Source organism: Sceloporus undulatus, chromosome 1 (genome assembly GCF_019175285.1).
Source record: "Sceloporus undulatus isolate JIND9_A2432 ecotype Alabama chromosome 1, SceUnd_v1.1, whole genome shotgun sequence".
In the NCBI taxonomy this organism is placed as follows: domain Eukaryota; kingdom Metazoa; phylum Chordata; class Lepidosauria; order Squamata; family Phrynosomatidae; genus Sceloporus; species Sceloporus undulatus.
Window position 1 is genome coordinate 10,449,008 of NC_056522.1, and position 15,504 is coordinate 10,464,511.

General features: G+C 47.0%; 2 protein-coding genes across 6 annotated transcripts in view; one reads left to right on the forward strand and one right to left on the reverse strand.

The window, feature by feature from the left end:
- The window catches only part of LOC121920437, a 196,008-nt gene that overhangs the window by 94,993 nt on the left and 85,511 nt on the right, over positions 1-15,504 (forward strand). The window lies entirely within an intron of this gene.
- Positions 1-15,504, reverse strand: part of LOC121920312 (hydrocephalus-inducing protein homolog) — an 87,501-nt gene that overhangs the window by 38,867 nt on the left and 33,130 nt on the right. Inside the window, 15 exon segments of the mRNA XM_042447447.1 lie at positions 52-87; positions 89-212; positions 1,180-1,299; positions 1,673-1,855; positions 2,179-2,372; positions 3,576-3,791; positions 5,616-6,245; positions 6,537-6,717; positions 7,352-7,493; positions 7,778-7,961; positions 8,147-8,284; positions 9,017-9,243; positions 11,740-11,913; positions 12,317-12,493; positions 14,463-14,660. Of these exon segments, the coding sequence (XP_042303381.1) occupies positions 52-87; positions 89-212; positions 1,180-1,299; positions 1,673-1,855; positions 2,179-2,372; positions 3,576-3,791; positions 5,616-6,245; positions 6,537-6,717; positions 7,352-7,493; positions 7,778-7,961; positions 8,147-8,284; positions 9,017-9,243; positions 11,740-11,913; positions 12,317-12,493; positions 14,463-14,660 (2,924 nt within the window).

Consider the following 15,504-nt stretch of genomic DNA (forward strand, 5'->3'; position numbering starts at 1 on the left):
GCCATTTGGGCAGCCAGTTAACGAAAGAGAGTGCCCACCTTCTGACTTTACCTGCTTCTCGTTGGGCTTGAGGGTCATGGAGGGGGGGGTCCAGGAGGTACGTGAAGGCCTTGGAGTCATACTGAAAGAAGAAATGCACTTCAGCTTCCAAAGGGGAGATGTTGAGAATGGTGATCTTTTCGAAGTGATTTGGGTATCGAGCAGCCTTGTATCTGTTATCGTGAGGAGGAATAATAATAATAATAATAATAATAATAATAATAATAAATTTTATTTATATACCGCTTTTCCAAAAGATCAAAGTGGTTTACATAGAGTTTAAAACCAATTACAAAACACATCATAAAAATAGATAAAACCAAGAGCACTAAATACAATATACAAATCTAAAAACAATCATTCAATCAATCAATAGGGTGAGGTAGAGAGTCAATGGGATCAGAGTACAAGACTTCATTTTCCAGGGGGGAAGGCTTGACAGAAGAGGAAGGTTTTAAGCCTCTTTTTAAATGTTTCCAGGGGGGTGATAAGACGGAGCTCGTCGGGAAAACTATTCCAGATTTGTGGGGCCGCTATTGAGAAGGCCATCTGGGAAGTAATAACATATTTAGAAGGTGGAATATCCAGCAAGTTCTTCCCGGTTGTTCTGAGTGTGAGAGGCGGATTATATGGGGAGATGTGGTCCCTCAAGTAACTCGGGCCCAAGCCACATAGGGCTTTATAGGTAAATGCCATGAATGTCAGAGGCAAAGATGGCTGGACAAAGGATTGGCTGCAGCCTGGCTGTGAGGGAGGGGCCCCGTGTTCCCCCCCCTACTCTCTGGCCAGATGTGCTTTTCCCTGCAACAGGAAACCTGTCATTATAGCAAAGTAGTTTATGTCCAAGGAAGACCTAAATCTTCTCCCATCTCATCATGCTTCTTTTGCAGTCAAGCTGGTAATCGCAACAGCTACAAGTTGTCTAGGCAAGGCAGTGATCAACCAGGAAAGAGATCAACTGCAGCTTCTAACATTTCATGCTCAATGCTTGGAAAGTTAATCTTGTGCACTATAATTCCCAGAATCCCTCCACAGAGAAGGAGCCAAAAATTGCCCAGAAAGGAGATGCTCTGGGGAGATGGCAATGGTCTCTGGTCCTTTTACACTTTTACCCTGAATACAACAGGAAAAGGCACTTACCTCTCTCTTGACTTCCCACAGAGCAAGGGGCCAAAGTGGAGCACACCCGTGCTCATGATGTACTTTCTGGAGAAGATTTCATCAGGCCTGATGCTCTTCTTACGGTGGGGGAAAACGATCCTGGGTTAGAGATGCAGAGATGCAGCAGGAGCTGATCAACACAGAAGGCCCAACTGCACAAAAGTACTATATTTGTACTGCAATATAATTGGTTGTATACCACCTTGAGGTCCTAACTAGGGAGTATATTATGGCAAATCTCCTCTGAATAATAAATATTGCCAGGAAAACCCTAAGATAGGATGACAATAATTCTGAATAGAACTGAAGTCACATAATGCCACCATGATTAGCAACCAATAGGAATTAGATCTGAGCTAATTAGCATCTTGTAGGTTTAGGTCCAGGCCAACAAGAAGGGGTTAAAATTTGGGCACATACCTCTCTTGGGCTGACTGGTCAGCTTACACACTGCACTTTTCCTGGCACTTACCTGGGGTCCTGGGAGATAGTTGGGTAAGTGCAAGTACCCCTGCAATAAACTTGATATTGCCGTCTAGTTCCCAGGATTTCAAAATTCAGGACCTGATCGAACAATCCTGTTGTGATGGAGGAGAAATGGAGGCGAATGGAAACCTCTCCATTAGCAGGAACGGTCCAGCGGAAAGTGTTCAGCCTGCAAGACAAGAAACTTAAGAGACTATTTGAAAGCAGAGGGGGGCTGGGGGCATTACATTTCGGGTATGAGCGTTATCCCCCTCACAGGGGCAAAACTCTGGTCCCCTACAACAGGAAGCACTTTATGTTTCTTGAGAAGAAACTCTGGTCAGGCACCCCTTGTCCAACTGAGCAGACTGTGTGCTTCAAAAGGGCACTTCATGCGTGACCAGCCACAGGTGTGTGCAAATGCTCCCTGTCTCTCAGCTGCTGGAAACGCAAAGGCTTAGCCCTTGTCCTGCACAGGCTCCATTGCCCCAGGCCCAGGGTTGCACCCCTCACCTGATAAGCTTCTCGCATGATGGTTCTGCTGTGAGGCTGCCCTGATCTAGCTCTGACAGATTGGTTACGGTACCGAGGCTTGTCTGAGCACTCTTCTTGCCACGCACGGCCCCTTTCTTGTCCTTAGGAGTTTCTCGAACTGGCTCAGGTTTTTCCTTTCTGGATTTGCCTCGAGTTGGGGTGATCTGTTCCTCCTGAAACCCAGGAGGAGAAACGCAGGAAGAAAGAGAGAAGAGAGGGGGTCCTTCATGTATGCAATCAGCAAATGGTGCCTGTTAAAGGTTCCCCTGTACAGTGCTCCCTCGGGTTACGAAATTAATTCGTTCCGCCGCCGCTTTCGTAACCTGAAAAGCATTTGCAAGCCGAAATGCCATAGGCGCTAATGGGGAAAAGCCGCGATTTCGTGCGAAAAAGCGCCGAAAAGCACCAAAATTTTTTTCGTAACCCGAAATAACCTTCGTAACCCGGAACAATTATTTTCAATGGATTTTTTTCGTAACCCAGAAATTTCGTAACGTGGGTATTTCGTATCCCGGGGTACCACTGTATTTTCCTTCTAGTCAAAGAAAGGAAAGGACTAAATAAGACCACAAAAAGCAAAGATATAACTCTGAAAATTAAAGTAAGGATTGTCCAAACCATTGTATTCCCCATCACTATGTAAGGATATGAGCTAGACAGTGAAGAAAGCTGACAGAAAGAAAATCAACTCATTTGAGATGTGGTGCTGGAGAAGAGGGCTGAAGTCCTTGAACAGATCAAGTGGATGACCAAGAAACAAGCAAATGGGGTTTCAAACAGATCATGCCTGAACACTCCTTAGAAGTCAAGAAGGTAACATTGAGGCTGTGGTACTTTGGCCACATCACCAAAGACAATAATTCTGGAAAGGTGGAGGGCAGTGGAAAGAGACCACATATTAGATGGATAGATTAGGTCAGGGAGGCTAAGGTTAGGAACCTGAAGGAACTACACAGAGCAGATGAAGGTGTCTCATCCACAGGGCTGCCATGAGACGAAGTTGATTCAGTTAACAACAACAACACAACAACAACAACAACAACAACAACAACAACAAAGAATGGGGCTACAACAGCAATAGGAAAGTGTCAGTCCTAACTTATTTTTTCCTGGCCACTCACATCCCCCCAAGTAAGACTCTTGGGGCCACCTCACTCTCACACATTTTTTAAAAAGTTAAGGGCAAAATATTTGCTCAAAGATGTCCCCAGATGGTGCCTGGAGCCATATATTGGCCACATTTTGTGGGAAAATCTTATTATTGCTTCCTGGTCACATTGCCTGCTGGTTTTCAATCAAAATGTGCCCAAGGCACATTTGTCCTTGTCCCCTGGAGCAGCAGTTGTCCATTCTTGGTCTCATGGAGGCCTCCCTACCTTCACTGCTGGGAGGCTTGTCATTGCCTCTGTTCCAGCCTCTGACTCCTTCTTGTCTTCATCCAGATTCAGTTCTTCAGATGCCAGGAAAGTGAAGTGCTTGAGAGCCTCTCCTGAGACAGGTGCCATGCGCTTCTCTGGGTATGGGATCACAGAGAAAAAAGCAGTGGGAGGGATGGGGGGGCCCAAGGGACCCAGCCCCAAACCGTTCAAGACCTAGGGAGAGAGGAAAAGTTATATTAATACTCAGTGCAAGAGTAAAGAGAATTAAAAAAAATATGTTAATGAAAGAGTATGGTGGTTGCAGACTTTGAGACAAAGTGTCTGAAGTGTCTTAACTATTTAATTGATTGCACTACTGGATTTATTAGATTATATGCTTTTTGTTTCATTTTGTACAGTGCCATGCCCATTAATGCCACTACAGAAACAACAAAAAACAGAGACTATTTGCAGACTTCATGCTATAGGCTGTTAGAGGTAAGAAGGACTTTTATTACTGTATGAAGAGCAACCAGAGGAAAGAGTTTAAGCACTGAGCTTTTCACTCTGTGTATAACAAACCAGAGATTCAAGTAGTTCATACACCTCTAAGGAGGTATTTCATGGCTGTTTTGTTCTTCTTTACTGGCACCCCATCTCCAAACCACAGGATGAAGGCAGCCTTGATCTCAAGGGAGGTTACTTTGTCTGTTGCTAATGGAGGTTAAACTTTATTGTCTGGATCTTCTGCCTATTGTAGAAAAGTGGAGAAGGAGGTTTGGGTTGAGCAGGCGAGAGAAGAGGTAGACAGGGGGGGAGGACCCTGAGGAGGAGTGGCAGGCAGAAGGAGGGGAAAGAGGGGAACAAGCGCAGGTGGAAGTGTAAGCGGGGAACGTGACCACGCCCGAGAAAGAGGAGGAGCCGGGGAACCATTTAAGGAGTAAGGACGAGGCGTTCGGAGAGAGGAGACGACGCTGAAGAGGGAGGTGCGGTGAGGCGTGTGTGAGAGGAAAAGAGCAGGTAACCAGAACTCCTGTCCGGTCAGGCTGCGCCATTAGCCTTCAGGCGTCATATGGACACCTCCGCGTAGGGCCCCACCAAGCAGTGCGCTTAGTGGAGCCTCGTTGGCAAGGGGTCCTCAGCGGGGAGCCTTACAATCCGGGAATAGGATTGCTCAAGGTCCACACAACCTCGAAGGGACTTGGTGGGACTCCAAGGGGGAGTGTTGGGAACACGGTCTGCGCCCATTAGAAAGAGAGAAAGCAGAGTTAGAATATGTCGAGAAGGCTTTCAGACTGCCTCAGGCAAGGGTCCAGGAAGAGTGAGACCGGGAGCTTCCCCGTGAAGTGTTCTAAGGACTGAAAGCTGCGTGTTCCAGCAATGCAACTTGGACACCAGTTTGGGAACCGTTTTGTTTAGTTTGTGTTGGGGACATCACTACTGCATTAAAGTTTTGTTTCTTCTTGCTGCATCAATATTGGTTTCATGTGTGCATTTTGTGCCTCAGCCTGTTCATGGATTCCCAGAGGGGTCTCCCTATTCCCGGACCACTGGCCCCACCCACACTATGAAACATGGAACATAATATTGGTAGACATGCCAAAGGCCAGAGACCCCAAAGGCAACTGTGGGGTGTTAAAGGAAGCCTGGCTTTGCTGCCCAGTCTCATTTTGTGAGATTAGGAGATGCTAGAGGTCTCTCTGAAATGAGCTGCGGTTTTATCAGCACAGTGAAGCAATCATGCCATGAGAAACATGCCCAGTTTTTAAATGTAAGCAGGATCTTGAGGAGGCCAAGAAATACAAAAGGCACCCTGCCAATCTCCTCGTCTCCAGTGACACCAAAAAGGGTTCTGTCCAGGAACACAGGGGTGAGCATCCTGCAGTCGTCTGACTTTTGGTCACAGCATTCCTTTGCCATTGACCATGCTGGCTTGAGGACTGCTGAGAGGCTGGAGGCTTCCCAGTCATGGGAAGAGGTGGTCAGTCTACCTGCTGTTGCCCACCTTGGTGTGTACAGAGCCCAGTCCACCCACCGTACACAGGAGAAAGATCACACCTGGACGACATCTGGCAACTTGCCACTCTCCAGGATTCTCTTGCCACTGGATTCCTCGGAACTGAGGACCTGGATGTCCAGGTAGGGGATGCCAATGCCTATTCCTTCGCCTCCCTCGCCCTCCTGGTCTTCCATGGCTTTGAGCTTCTCCAGGCGCTCCCTCTCCACCCGTTCCTTCTCCAGGCGTTCCTTCTCGGCTCTTTCCTTCTCCAGGCGCTCCTGGCGCTCTCTCTCTCGGTCCTTCCTGCCCTTGCGGCCGGAGGGAGCCTGGCGCTGGTCCTCCACTTCCTCCGGCTTCTCCTCAGAACCAGGGGGCTGCAGCTGGACCAGCTGGACTCTGTCCCAGAACATCAGGACTGGCAAGATCTCCTTCTGCGCCGCCTCATAGAGCTTGAAGCGATGGGCCAGGCTCTTCTCGCTCTCGCTCATCATTTCCTTCTCGGCCTCCTCTTCGTCTTGGGCCAGAGGCTGCGCTGCCACTGGCTGCCCGTTCGGCAGGACCAGACGGTTTTTCTTTTTCTTTTCGTCTTTGTCATTGGTGCTCACATCCTGACGATCCTTTGCAGATGATTTGCGCTCTACCCCTTCGTTCAGCTTACCATCAGATTTGAGACTGGGCACTGGAGCATTCTGGAGTGGCCAGAAAGAACCAGGGAAAAGAAAGGGAGATCATTCAGCTATTATTATTATTTAGGCCAAGTTGCAGATGGTTTCAGTCCCACAGAAAGGAAAAGAGATCTAGCTACTTCAAATACCCATCCTTTCAAGCACCACAGTTTCACTGAGTGCCACCTGGTGCTGCTGCCCAGAGACAAGTCCATTGGTACCGTCTCTCCTCCTCAGAGTAATCCTGCATGCTCCCCATCAGTTCTGGCTAACATGGGGGCTTGGTGGGCCTGTGCTCCTGGGAGAGGCACTCACCTGCTTGCCTCCCTGCTGGCCCTTCTTGCCGGCGACAGCAGCAGGAGGTTCTTCTTTCTCCCTTGCAGCTTCCCTCTTGTATCGCTTTGACTTCTTCCTCAGCTCTTCCTCCTCTCGCAGACGCTCCAATTCCTGCTGATGCTTCTTCTCCTCCAGCTCCCGAGCCAGCTTCTCCTGCTCCCTGCAGCAAATGGTGGAAGGAGGACAGCTAGTTAATTCCCCCACAGGCCAACACATGCTCACCCGTTTCTTTTCTCTTGGGTAAATGATGAACCGGTATGTAGTGTGATGGAAGGGTCCTTCCATAGCAAGGAGGACCAGAGAGGGACCGCTTTGAGTACCTGGAGGTCTCATCAAAAAAGGAGCTGGGCTTTAGTAAAGCCTGATCCATTGAGTCCCCTGAAGGCCAACTGGGAGTCATGGCACCCCAAAGTCTGAATTTAAAGGGAGGTTCTGCCCATTTGCCCCCCAAAACCTGACACCCCACTTCCAGCAACAGGGTCCACCACCTGTGGATCTTGGCGCCATCACTGGGAAGCATGTCCACTCTCTCCACCCACCCCATTTGCAAGCATACATGCCCATCATCCCTCAGGGTCAGCGGGTTCCCCTACGGGGCACAACAGAGGAAATTATGAGTACAATGGAAGTGGCTGGAGATGGGTTAGGATTAGATCCCCCTTGGGTATCCTTCCAACTGTCTAGTGTTATGATTCCTATGGAGGAGGAAACAATTTCCTCCAAAACAGCTGTGGCCCTCCTTGCACGGGTGGGCAAAGCACATTCCCATGGCTGCCAATGAAGAGCCCCCTGACCTTTTTTTCCGCTCCCGCAGAGCCTGCAAGAGTTCACGGTCAAACTGGATTTTCTGTTCTTCTGTCAGGGCATCATACTCCTCTTCATCCATCTCCTGGAGACGAGCTTTCTCTCGTGTAATAGCTTCTTGCTGCTCTCGTTCTTCCGTACAAACCAAGAAAGAAGACCGAAGCCTGGGTCTGACACAAGGCCAAATCCAGGCCAACCGGCAACACTGCTGCCACTTCATCTCCCCCGCCCCATGAGGTGTCTTGCCAAGAGGGAAAGGGTAGTGAAGTTGGGGGGGGGGTGCAGGTCAAACTGTGGCTCCAAGATACTCCGTATTCAGTGGGGCTTAGTCTGGACCCACTCACTGGGATGGGAAACCTCAAATAGGAAGCGTTGGACTGAGCAGAAGGACATCCCCACCCATCCCTCTGGCTTACCTTCCTGCTCTTGCTTGCTTTTCTCTCTGGCTTTCATAGCAGCAAAGTCCTGGGACAGGTTCACAAAATAGATATAGCGCCGGTTGTTGATTGCTTTGAGAAGGCAGAGGAGTGTGGATGTCAAGCTGCGGGCAAATATGGTTTCTAGCCCATCGAACACCATGCCGCGATAACAGTCACTGAGCTGCTCGGAAAGGAAAGCACCACTCTGCATTAGGCCCAGGTGATAGAGAGCAGGTGGGAGAGACAGGCATGGTATCCAGCCCTGCTGTGCTCTCCAGGAGAAACCACCAAGCATCCCTCTTGTCTCAAACTGTTTCCTGGCATTATCTGGCCAACTGGCCCGTGCCTCCTTCTGGCTGGTCTTACCTGCATCCTCTCAGAAAGAATCTCGACCAAGAGCTCTTCTGGAAGTGTGCAGCTCATCAAGCCATAATCTCCTGCCACACTGGCACTGATGCTGAGGCGTCGCTGGATCGGAGCACTAGGAATGGGGCTGGATGGAACCTGAAAGTGGGGCAACAAAGCAGAGGGCGCCTGTTAGGAAATGAGCCATGGGGCTGGCCAAGTACACCACATCCTTGGCTCTCACTCTTCAAAGCCTAGAAGGAAGTGTACCAGCTGCCCCACAGAAAAGGCACAGACTCTCCCTAGAAAATCAGAGTCTTTGTTTATTGGGAAGAGAAACCTCTCTTTTTCAGACTTCTTATTTTCCATGTTAGGAATGAGAGGGTAGGCATCCTTCTCTTTGCATGTTAATTCAAAGCAGGTAATTAATGCCTAAAAAGGCACTCAATCCTGTCTGGTCATGGACACTCAGCAAGGTCAGCCCTGGTTAGAACATGGATGGGAGGCCACCAAGGAATGTCAGGTGCTGTAGTCTATGTTTCAGAGGAAGACACTGGCAAAACCACCTCTGAGGATTTCCCCATGAAACATTCATTGGGTCATTGTAGGTCAACAGGCAACCTGTTGCACACAATTAACATTGCACATAGATGCACACAATGTTTGGCCAGGATTTTTCTCCGACGAGAGTCTGGGAGCAGCACCTGGTACTGCAGCACTGCTGATACCCAGAAGGCATGGCCTGACCAGTCCCTTGAAGAAGAGCCATCGGGAGAGGAGAAGAGCAGTATATGAGCAATTGTGTACAGAGACAGGGTTTCACACTGACCTCCAGAATCCAAATCCACACCCTACATAGAGAGTGGGAGAAGACCTGGCTAAGTTTCTCACCTGGGACCCAGGCTGATCTGACTGTGGATGCTGCTGCTGCTGCTTTTGTGACCCATGGCCTTCGGATTTTCCCTTTGCTGTTGCAGTGCTCCCACGGTAGCCTCTGGAGATGTTGGAGAGGGGCCCTGTTTTGGACTCAGAGCTATGCTGGCTGCCATCTGAGGTGTGCTTGGCCAAAGCCTCTGCACTCAGCCTGGTGCCCAAAGCCAGAGAAGGCTGCCCTTCACCTGCTCAATACACAGAGGGAGAGAGACAGAGAGAAAGGGTCAGCCTTCCCCAAAGGAAGTCAAGAGGACAAGTCAGAGCAAATTTGTACAACACTGTTAGAGCCAAGAAGTCCTGGAATCCAACGTAATAGGCAGTGATTTCTTCATCATTTTTAGGGCTGTATGCAAACCTGCTTAAAAGGCTGGAGTTCCCCATTTCCATCATTTCACATGAGATCCACTGACAAGCACAAGGCTGACTTCTGACCTGACATTGGGTTCTGAATTGATCATCTTGGACAATGATCCCACACGTGTTTGCACATGAAACGTTATCAGGATAATCTATTGCTAAAAATGCTAACAGAAGGCAGAGAAAAGGCAGAATTACTCATCACCTTCTTTGCCTCAGTCTTCTCAGAAAAGGAAAAGGGTGCTCAACCTGAGGAACAGAGGATAGAATAGGGGAATTTCAGCACAGAATAAGCAAAGAGATAGTACAGAAATACTTCATTAATCTAAATGAATATAAGTTTCCAGGACCAGATGAACTACTGTATATCCAAGAGTATTAAAAGAGCTGGCAAATGTAATATCGGAGCCATTGGCAATACTCTTTGAGAACTCCTGGAGAACAGGAGAAGTCCCAGCAGACTGGAGGAGGGCAATCATAGTCTCCATCTTCAAAAAGGGAAAAAAGAGGCTCCCAACAATTATCATCCAGTTAGTCTGACATCAATACCAGTAAAGATTCTAGAGCACATCATTAAACAGAGAGTCTGTGAGCATCTAGAAGGTAATTCCATAATCACAAAGAGTCAACATGGGTTTCAGAGAAACAAGTCATGTCAGACAAATCTTATCTCTTTCTCTGATAAAATTACCAGCTTGGTAGAAGAAGGGAATGCTGTGGATATAGTTTATCTTGATTTCAATAAGGCCTTTGGCAAAGTTTCCCATGACATTCTTGCAAACAAGCTTGTAAAATGTGGGCTAGACAAGGTAACTGTTACATGGATTTGTAATTGGTTGACCGGCCGAACCCAAAAGGGTGCTCAACAATGGCTCCTTTTCATCCTGGAGAGAAGTGACCAGTGGGGTCCCACAAGGCTCTGTCCTGGGCCCAGTGCTATTCAACATCTTTATCAATGACTTGGATGACAGAATTGGGGGCATACTATCAGATTTGCAGATGACATCAAATTAGGAGGAATAGCTAATACTCCAGAGGACAGGATCAAAATTCAAAACGACCTGAATAGACTAGAAAGCTGGGCCAATGCTAACAAAATGAAATTCAACACGGACAAATGTAAGGTACTGCACTTGGGGTGGAAAAATGAAATGCACAGATACAGGATGGGGGACACCTGGTTGAACAAGACTACAAGTGAAAGGGATCTAGGAGTCCAAGTAGACCACATGAGTCAACAGTGTGATGCGGCAGCTAAAAAGGCCAATGCAATTTTAGGCTGCATCAATAAAAGTATAGTGTCTAGATCAAGAGAAGTAATAGTGCCACTGTATTCTGCTTTGGTCAGGCCCCACCTGGAATATTGTGTCCAGTTCTGGGCACCACAATTCAAAAAGCACATTGAGAAATTGGAGCGTGTCCAAAGGAGGGTGACTAAAATGGTGAAGGGTCTGGAAATCAGGCCCTATGAGGAATAAATTAGAGAGCTGGGGATGTTTAGCCTGGAAAAGAGAAAGTTAAGAGATGATATGATAGCCTTGTTTAAATATTTGAAGGGATGTCATATTGAGGAGGGAACAAGCTTGTTTTCTGCTGCTCCAGAGGACCCGGAACAATGGATGCAAGCTCTAGGAACAGAGATTCCACCTCAACATTAGGAGGAATTTCCTGACAGTAAGGGCTGTTCGACAGTGGAACAAACTCCCTCAGAGTGTAGTGGAGTCTCCTTCCTTAGTGGTCTTTAAACAGAGTCTGGATGGCCAACTGTCGGGTATGCTTTGATTGAGAGTTCCTGCATGGCAGAATGGGGTTGGACTGGATGGCCCTTGTGGTCTCTTCCAACTCTACAATTCTATGATTCTATTCTGACACATCCTTTCCATGTACATGTATGGTCTCTGGTACACGCCAAAAGGGCACTAAGCATTGGGCACGGGAGCCTCACATTTTTCAGTAAAATGCATGGGACCAAGACATTAATTTTTTTCTGTCATTCATGTTGTCTTGTGCCTGGCTGCCATCCCCTGTCTGAGCCAAGCTGGGCTGTTTTCCAAAAAGCTGGATTGGGATCCAAACTGAATCCTCTTCAGGAAACACTGCCTGGATGTATTACATGTGAGAGAACTGGAGGAAGACTCCTTCAGAGTTCAAACTTCCCACTAAGAAGAGGCTGTCAAGAAAGGGACAGTCTGACTGACAGGTGTCTGTGCTCAGAGAGTAGACAAGCCTCTGGGAATAGGTCAGTTTCAGGGTGCTGAGGGAAAGCTGGGTACAACAAAGCAACACAGAGGAGGGAAAGCAAGTGACCTGCTGGGCCTACTTACCACCTTCCTCGTTTTCCCGTTGGGCTTGCTCAATGGCTGCTCGAATGCAGAGTTCCCGTGCCCGAAGCCCTGCCGAACTGCTCCGATCAGAGATGGCTTCCATAACCACAGAATCAATGGACAAGCATGCAGCATTGTAGTGTTTGGCCAGGATCACAGCAGCACCTGTCTTCCCTGGGATAAAGAGATATCAGTAAACCCCCAAGAGAGGTGGAGGAGTGAACATGATGAGTAAGAGCTGCCAGGTCAAGAGGCAGATGAACACACAGTGGCCACAGGCCCTGTGCTGTGGAGGCCCACTCCCTTCAGGACTCAGGGAAATCTATTTGAGGTTATCCAGCCGGCTTCCTGAATGGCAGTGGCAACAGCCATAGAGAGAAAGCCGGGCAGGCAGGATAAATTTCCCTGCATCAGAGTTTGGTATCTCAGCCATCAGTTGTGCAATTTACACCCTACAAAGCATGTTAAGTGCAGGATATTTAGGTGAGAGGAAACATGTACTATGACCTTTTCCCATTCATTCCTGCAGGAAGGAAAGAAAACTGCATCAAGGGGAGTTTCTCTCTCTCTGTCACACCTGTCAGGGGAGCTCCATGAATGATGATGGCAATGCCCCTGCGATTCCTGGCCGCCCGTCCCTCTGGAGAGATATCGATGCCAAGATGGCGGGCAATGGCTTTCGAAACAGGGTTGTTGTCTAGTTCTCCAACAGCCTCCTTGTGCTTGGTGATGATGCTGAGCTGGCTCCCTATTCCTGGAAAGAAAATCAGGCTTGCGTTGGCTCTGTAACGCCACTCATCCCAGGGCCAAAGACTCCTCAGTTTTCAAAGAAGCCCATGGATGGTCTGCTCTGGGCAGAGAGGCTGAAGGGGGAACTAGGCCACAGCCAGAAGGTAGGCTGGACAGTGCCAGTGCAACTTCCCTTTTTTTCTACAAAGTACGGCAAATGTTTTAACCTACTTTTACAAAATCTTGGCAGAGCAGTTCACAACAATTAAACCAAGACTATTGTCCCTAGAATATATCCACTTATAAAAATCCATAAGAACAGTGCCACTTCCTCTCTAAATACAAAAGACATCATCCACAAATCAAAATACCAGTTGTTCAGCAGACCTCCTTTCTGGACAGGTGATTACACTTTCAAACATTTCCATACATAAATTTGCATTCATAGTTTTTTGTGGGTTTTTCGGGCTAAGGGGCCATGCTCTAGAAGAGTTTATTCCTGATGTTTTGCCAGCATCTGTGGCTGGCATCTTCAGAGAATCTGAAGCCCATGAAGACAGGATAAACAGGATGAAATCTAATAATAATAATAATAATAATAATAATAATAATAATAATAAAATTTATTTATATCCCGCCTCTCTACAAAATGCAATTGAGGCGGCTTACAAGATTAAAATATACAGACCAAACCCTCAACCCACCCCCCTTAAAATACAATTAAACAATGTAGAATTTAAACATAAAACATATTTAAAAACAATACAATAGCTGTGGTGAAGCAATGAAATCTATTGGGTTTCTTATCAATAATAAATCATTTATCTGTTGAGCACCTTGATAACATGTCTCCAGTTTTTTCTGCATATTTTATTGGATGCTCCTCAGTTTATGCTTCCTTTTTGCACATTTTCCACAACATGCAAGTCTGAACAACCAGATATGCATTCAAGCTGGAAACAAAATTCAGATTGGAACAGAAAGTGCATGCTCTGGTTCTGAAGTCAATTTTAGGCATTTTCTGAGTGAAGCCTGACATTTTTAATGGGTGGCTCTGGGGAGACCACCAGGAGCAATAGGCTCTATATCAGAAGAAAACACCTCTGAGGAGTCCTTGCCCAAGAAACCTTACGAATCCCACTGTGTCAACAGGTGACTTGATGGATGGCACATATATTTTATTCCATAATTCTTGTTGAAACAGACTTCTCATCTGGATCCATATAAGCTTCCCACAAGATGGCAGCAAAAGGTTGCAGAAACTACTGCATTCCCTCATCCTATGCAGTAGTTTCCAACTTCTGATAGTCCCTCAAAGCATAAACAGCAGGAAGAGGGGGGGGGAGGAATGCGGTAGCACCTTTAAGGCTAACTAGTTTTTTATTTTAGCACAAGCTTTTGTGGATATAGACCCACTTCATTGGGTGCAATTTCAAAGGAAGACTAGAAAGAGAAACAGCTGGACTGAATTATGTTCACAAACTCCAGTCCATTAGTAAAGGTATAGACAAAGACATTGGCTTCAAACAAGAGTCCTCGATACTCCACGTACAAAGACAGGAATTCTTTCAGACAGAGTTTTGAACCCTGGGAAACTAGCTTTTTGGTAAGCAGATTTACTGCCTTCAAGCATCAACAGAACTATGGATCTGAAAGACCCGTATCACATTATGCAGTATTTTGAAAATTTAGGGCCAGAGTTATCATTTGCATCTTTCTTGATCCTATGGTAGGAGTCCACTACTGTGTAAATGTGTTTTATATCCTGAGGCCTGGATATCACTCTATACTGCATTCAAAGAAGTTGATTTACAGTATATCCACAAAAGCTCATGCGAAAATAGCATAGTTAAAGGTGCTGCCACATTCCTTTTTTCCCCCCTCCCCTCTCCTCCTTTTTACACTCACCCTTCATACAACCCTTTCCTTCCTTACTTACAAAACACATTGTATGGCACATTTTGGGACCCAAAAGTGGGAAGGTTCTCCCTTACCTGGCCCTTGGCCTTTGTCAGTCCCCTCCTCTTCCTCTTCTTCCTCCTGATCCAGCTTGGATTCCACCCTGAAAGCCCGGTTGTCCTCATGGAGTGAAAGAGAAGGAAGGACAGAGGCAGCAGTTGATGCGGTTTGCCCAGTGCTGGAGGGGTGAGGCCTTATTCCGTGCTCAGAAATGTGAATGACCTCTTCTTCTTCTGTTCAGGTGGGGAAAAAGACAACACAATGGATCCAAGAGCTTCTAAGGGCCTTATCACATGGAGGGTTTTTGCAGCTCTGATCCAAAGCCACTGCAGGTCCAACCATGCGAATTCATGTTAAAACGTGATGTATTATCTCACATGATTGCTTTCTATGAGGGTTCATTCCGAGGTGGATCCACAGTCAATCCAAATCCTGATTTTTGTGAATTCGGTAACAAGCGAATTCACAAAAATTGTTTCCAAGCTCACCTCGATTTCAATCCAAATTGGTCTGGTGTGGAATGCAACTTTGCTTCCGTCCTGGTACACCGCCCCAAAACTCCAAGGTCCCACATTTCCCATCATGCTGTGCTGCAATTTTGCCCCATTTGCTTCCGGTGCTCCTTCAAGAATGGAGAGCACGTTTGGATGTAGCTGACAGGGATGAAGGGAATGAAATAGGAGGCTGGGGGGAGAGATGGGAGCAACGGAGGGGGTCATCGGAAGCTGGGGGGAGCAACAAACTCCAACTCTCAGAATTCTATAGCACTGGGTCAGGACAGCTAAAGTGGAGTCAAACTGGATTATTTCCCCAGTGCGGATGCAACCTAAGAGAAGGCAACTGTTACAAAGGGAAGGAGAGTGGATTGGATTCAGGGAGGAGGTATTTTAGGGAGCATGGAGAATAAGGGAAACCGGATCATTTCTGCACTCCTCCAAAACGGGTTTCCTTCATATCCAAAGGATTTACTTCCAAGTAAACCTGCAGCTTCTACACTGATTATTTTGCAGTGAAAGAAATTTTTAAAATTATTATTATTATTATTATTATTATTATTATTATTATTATTATTATTAT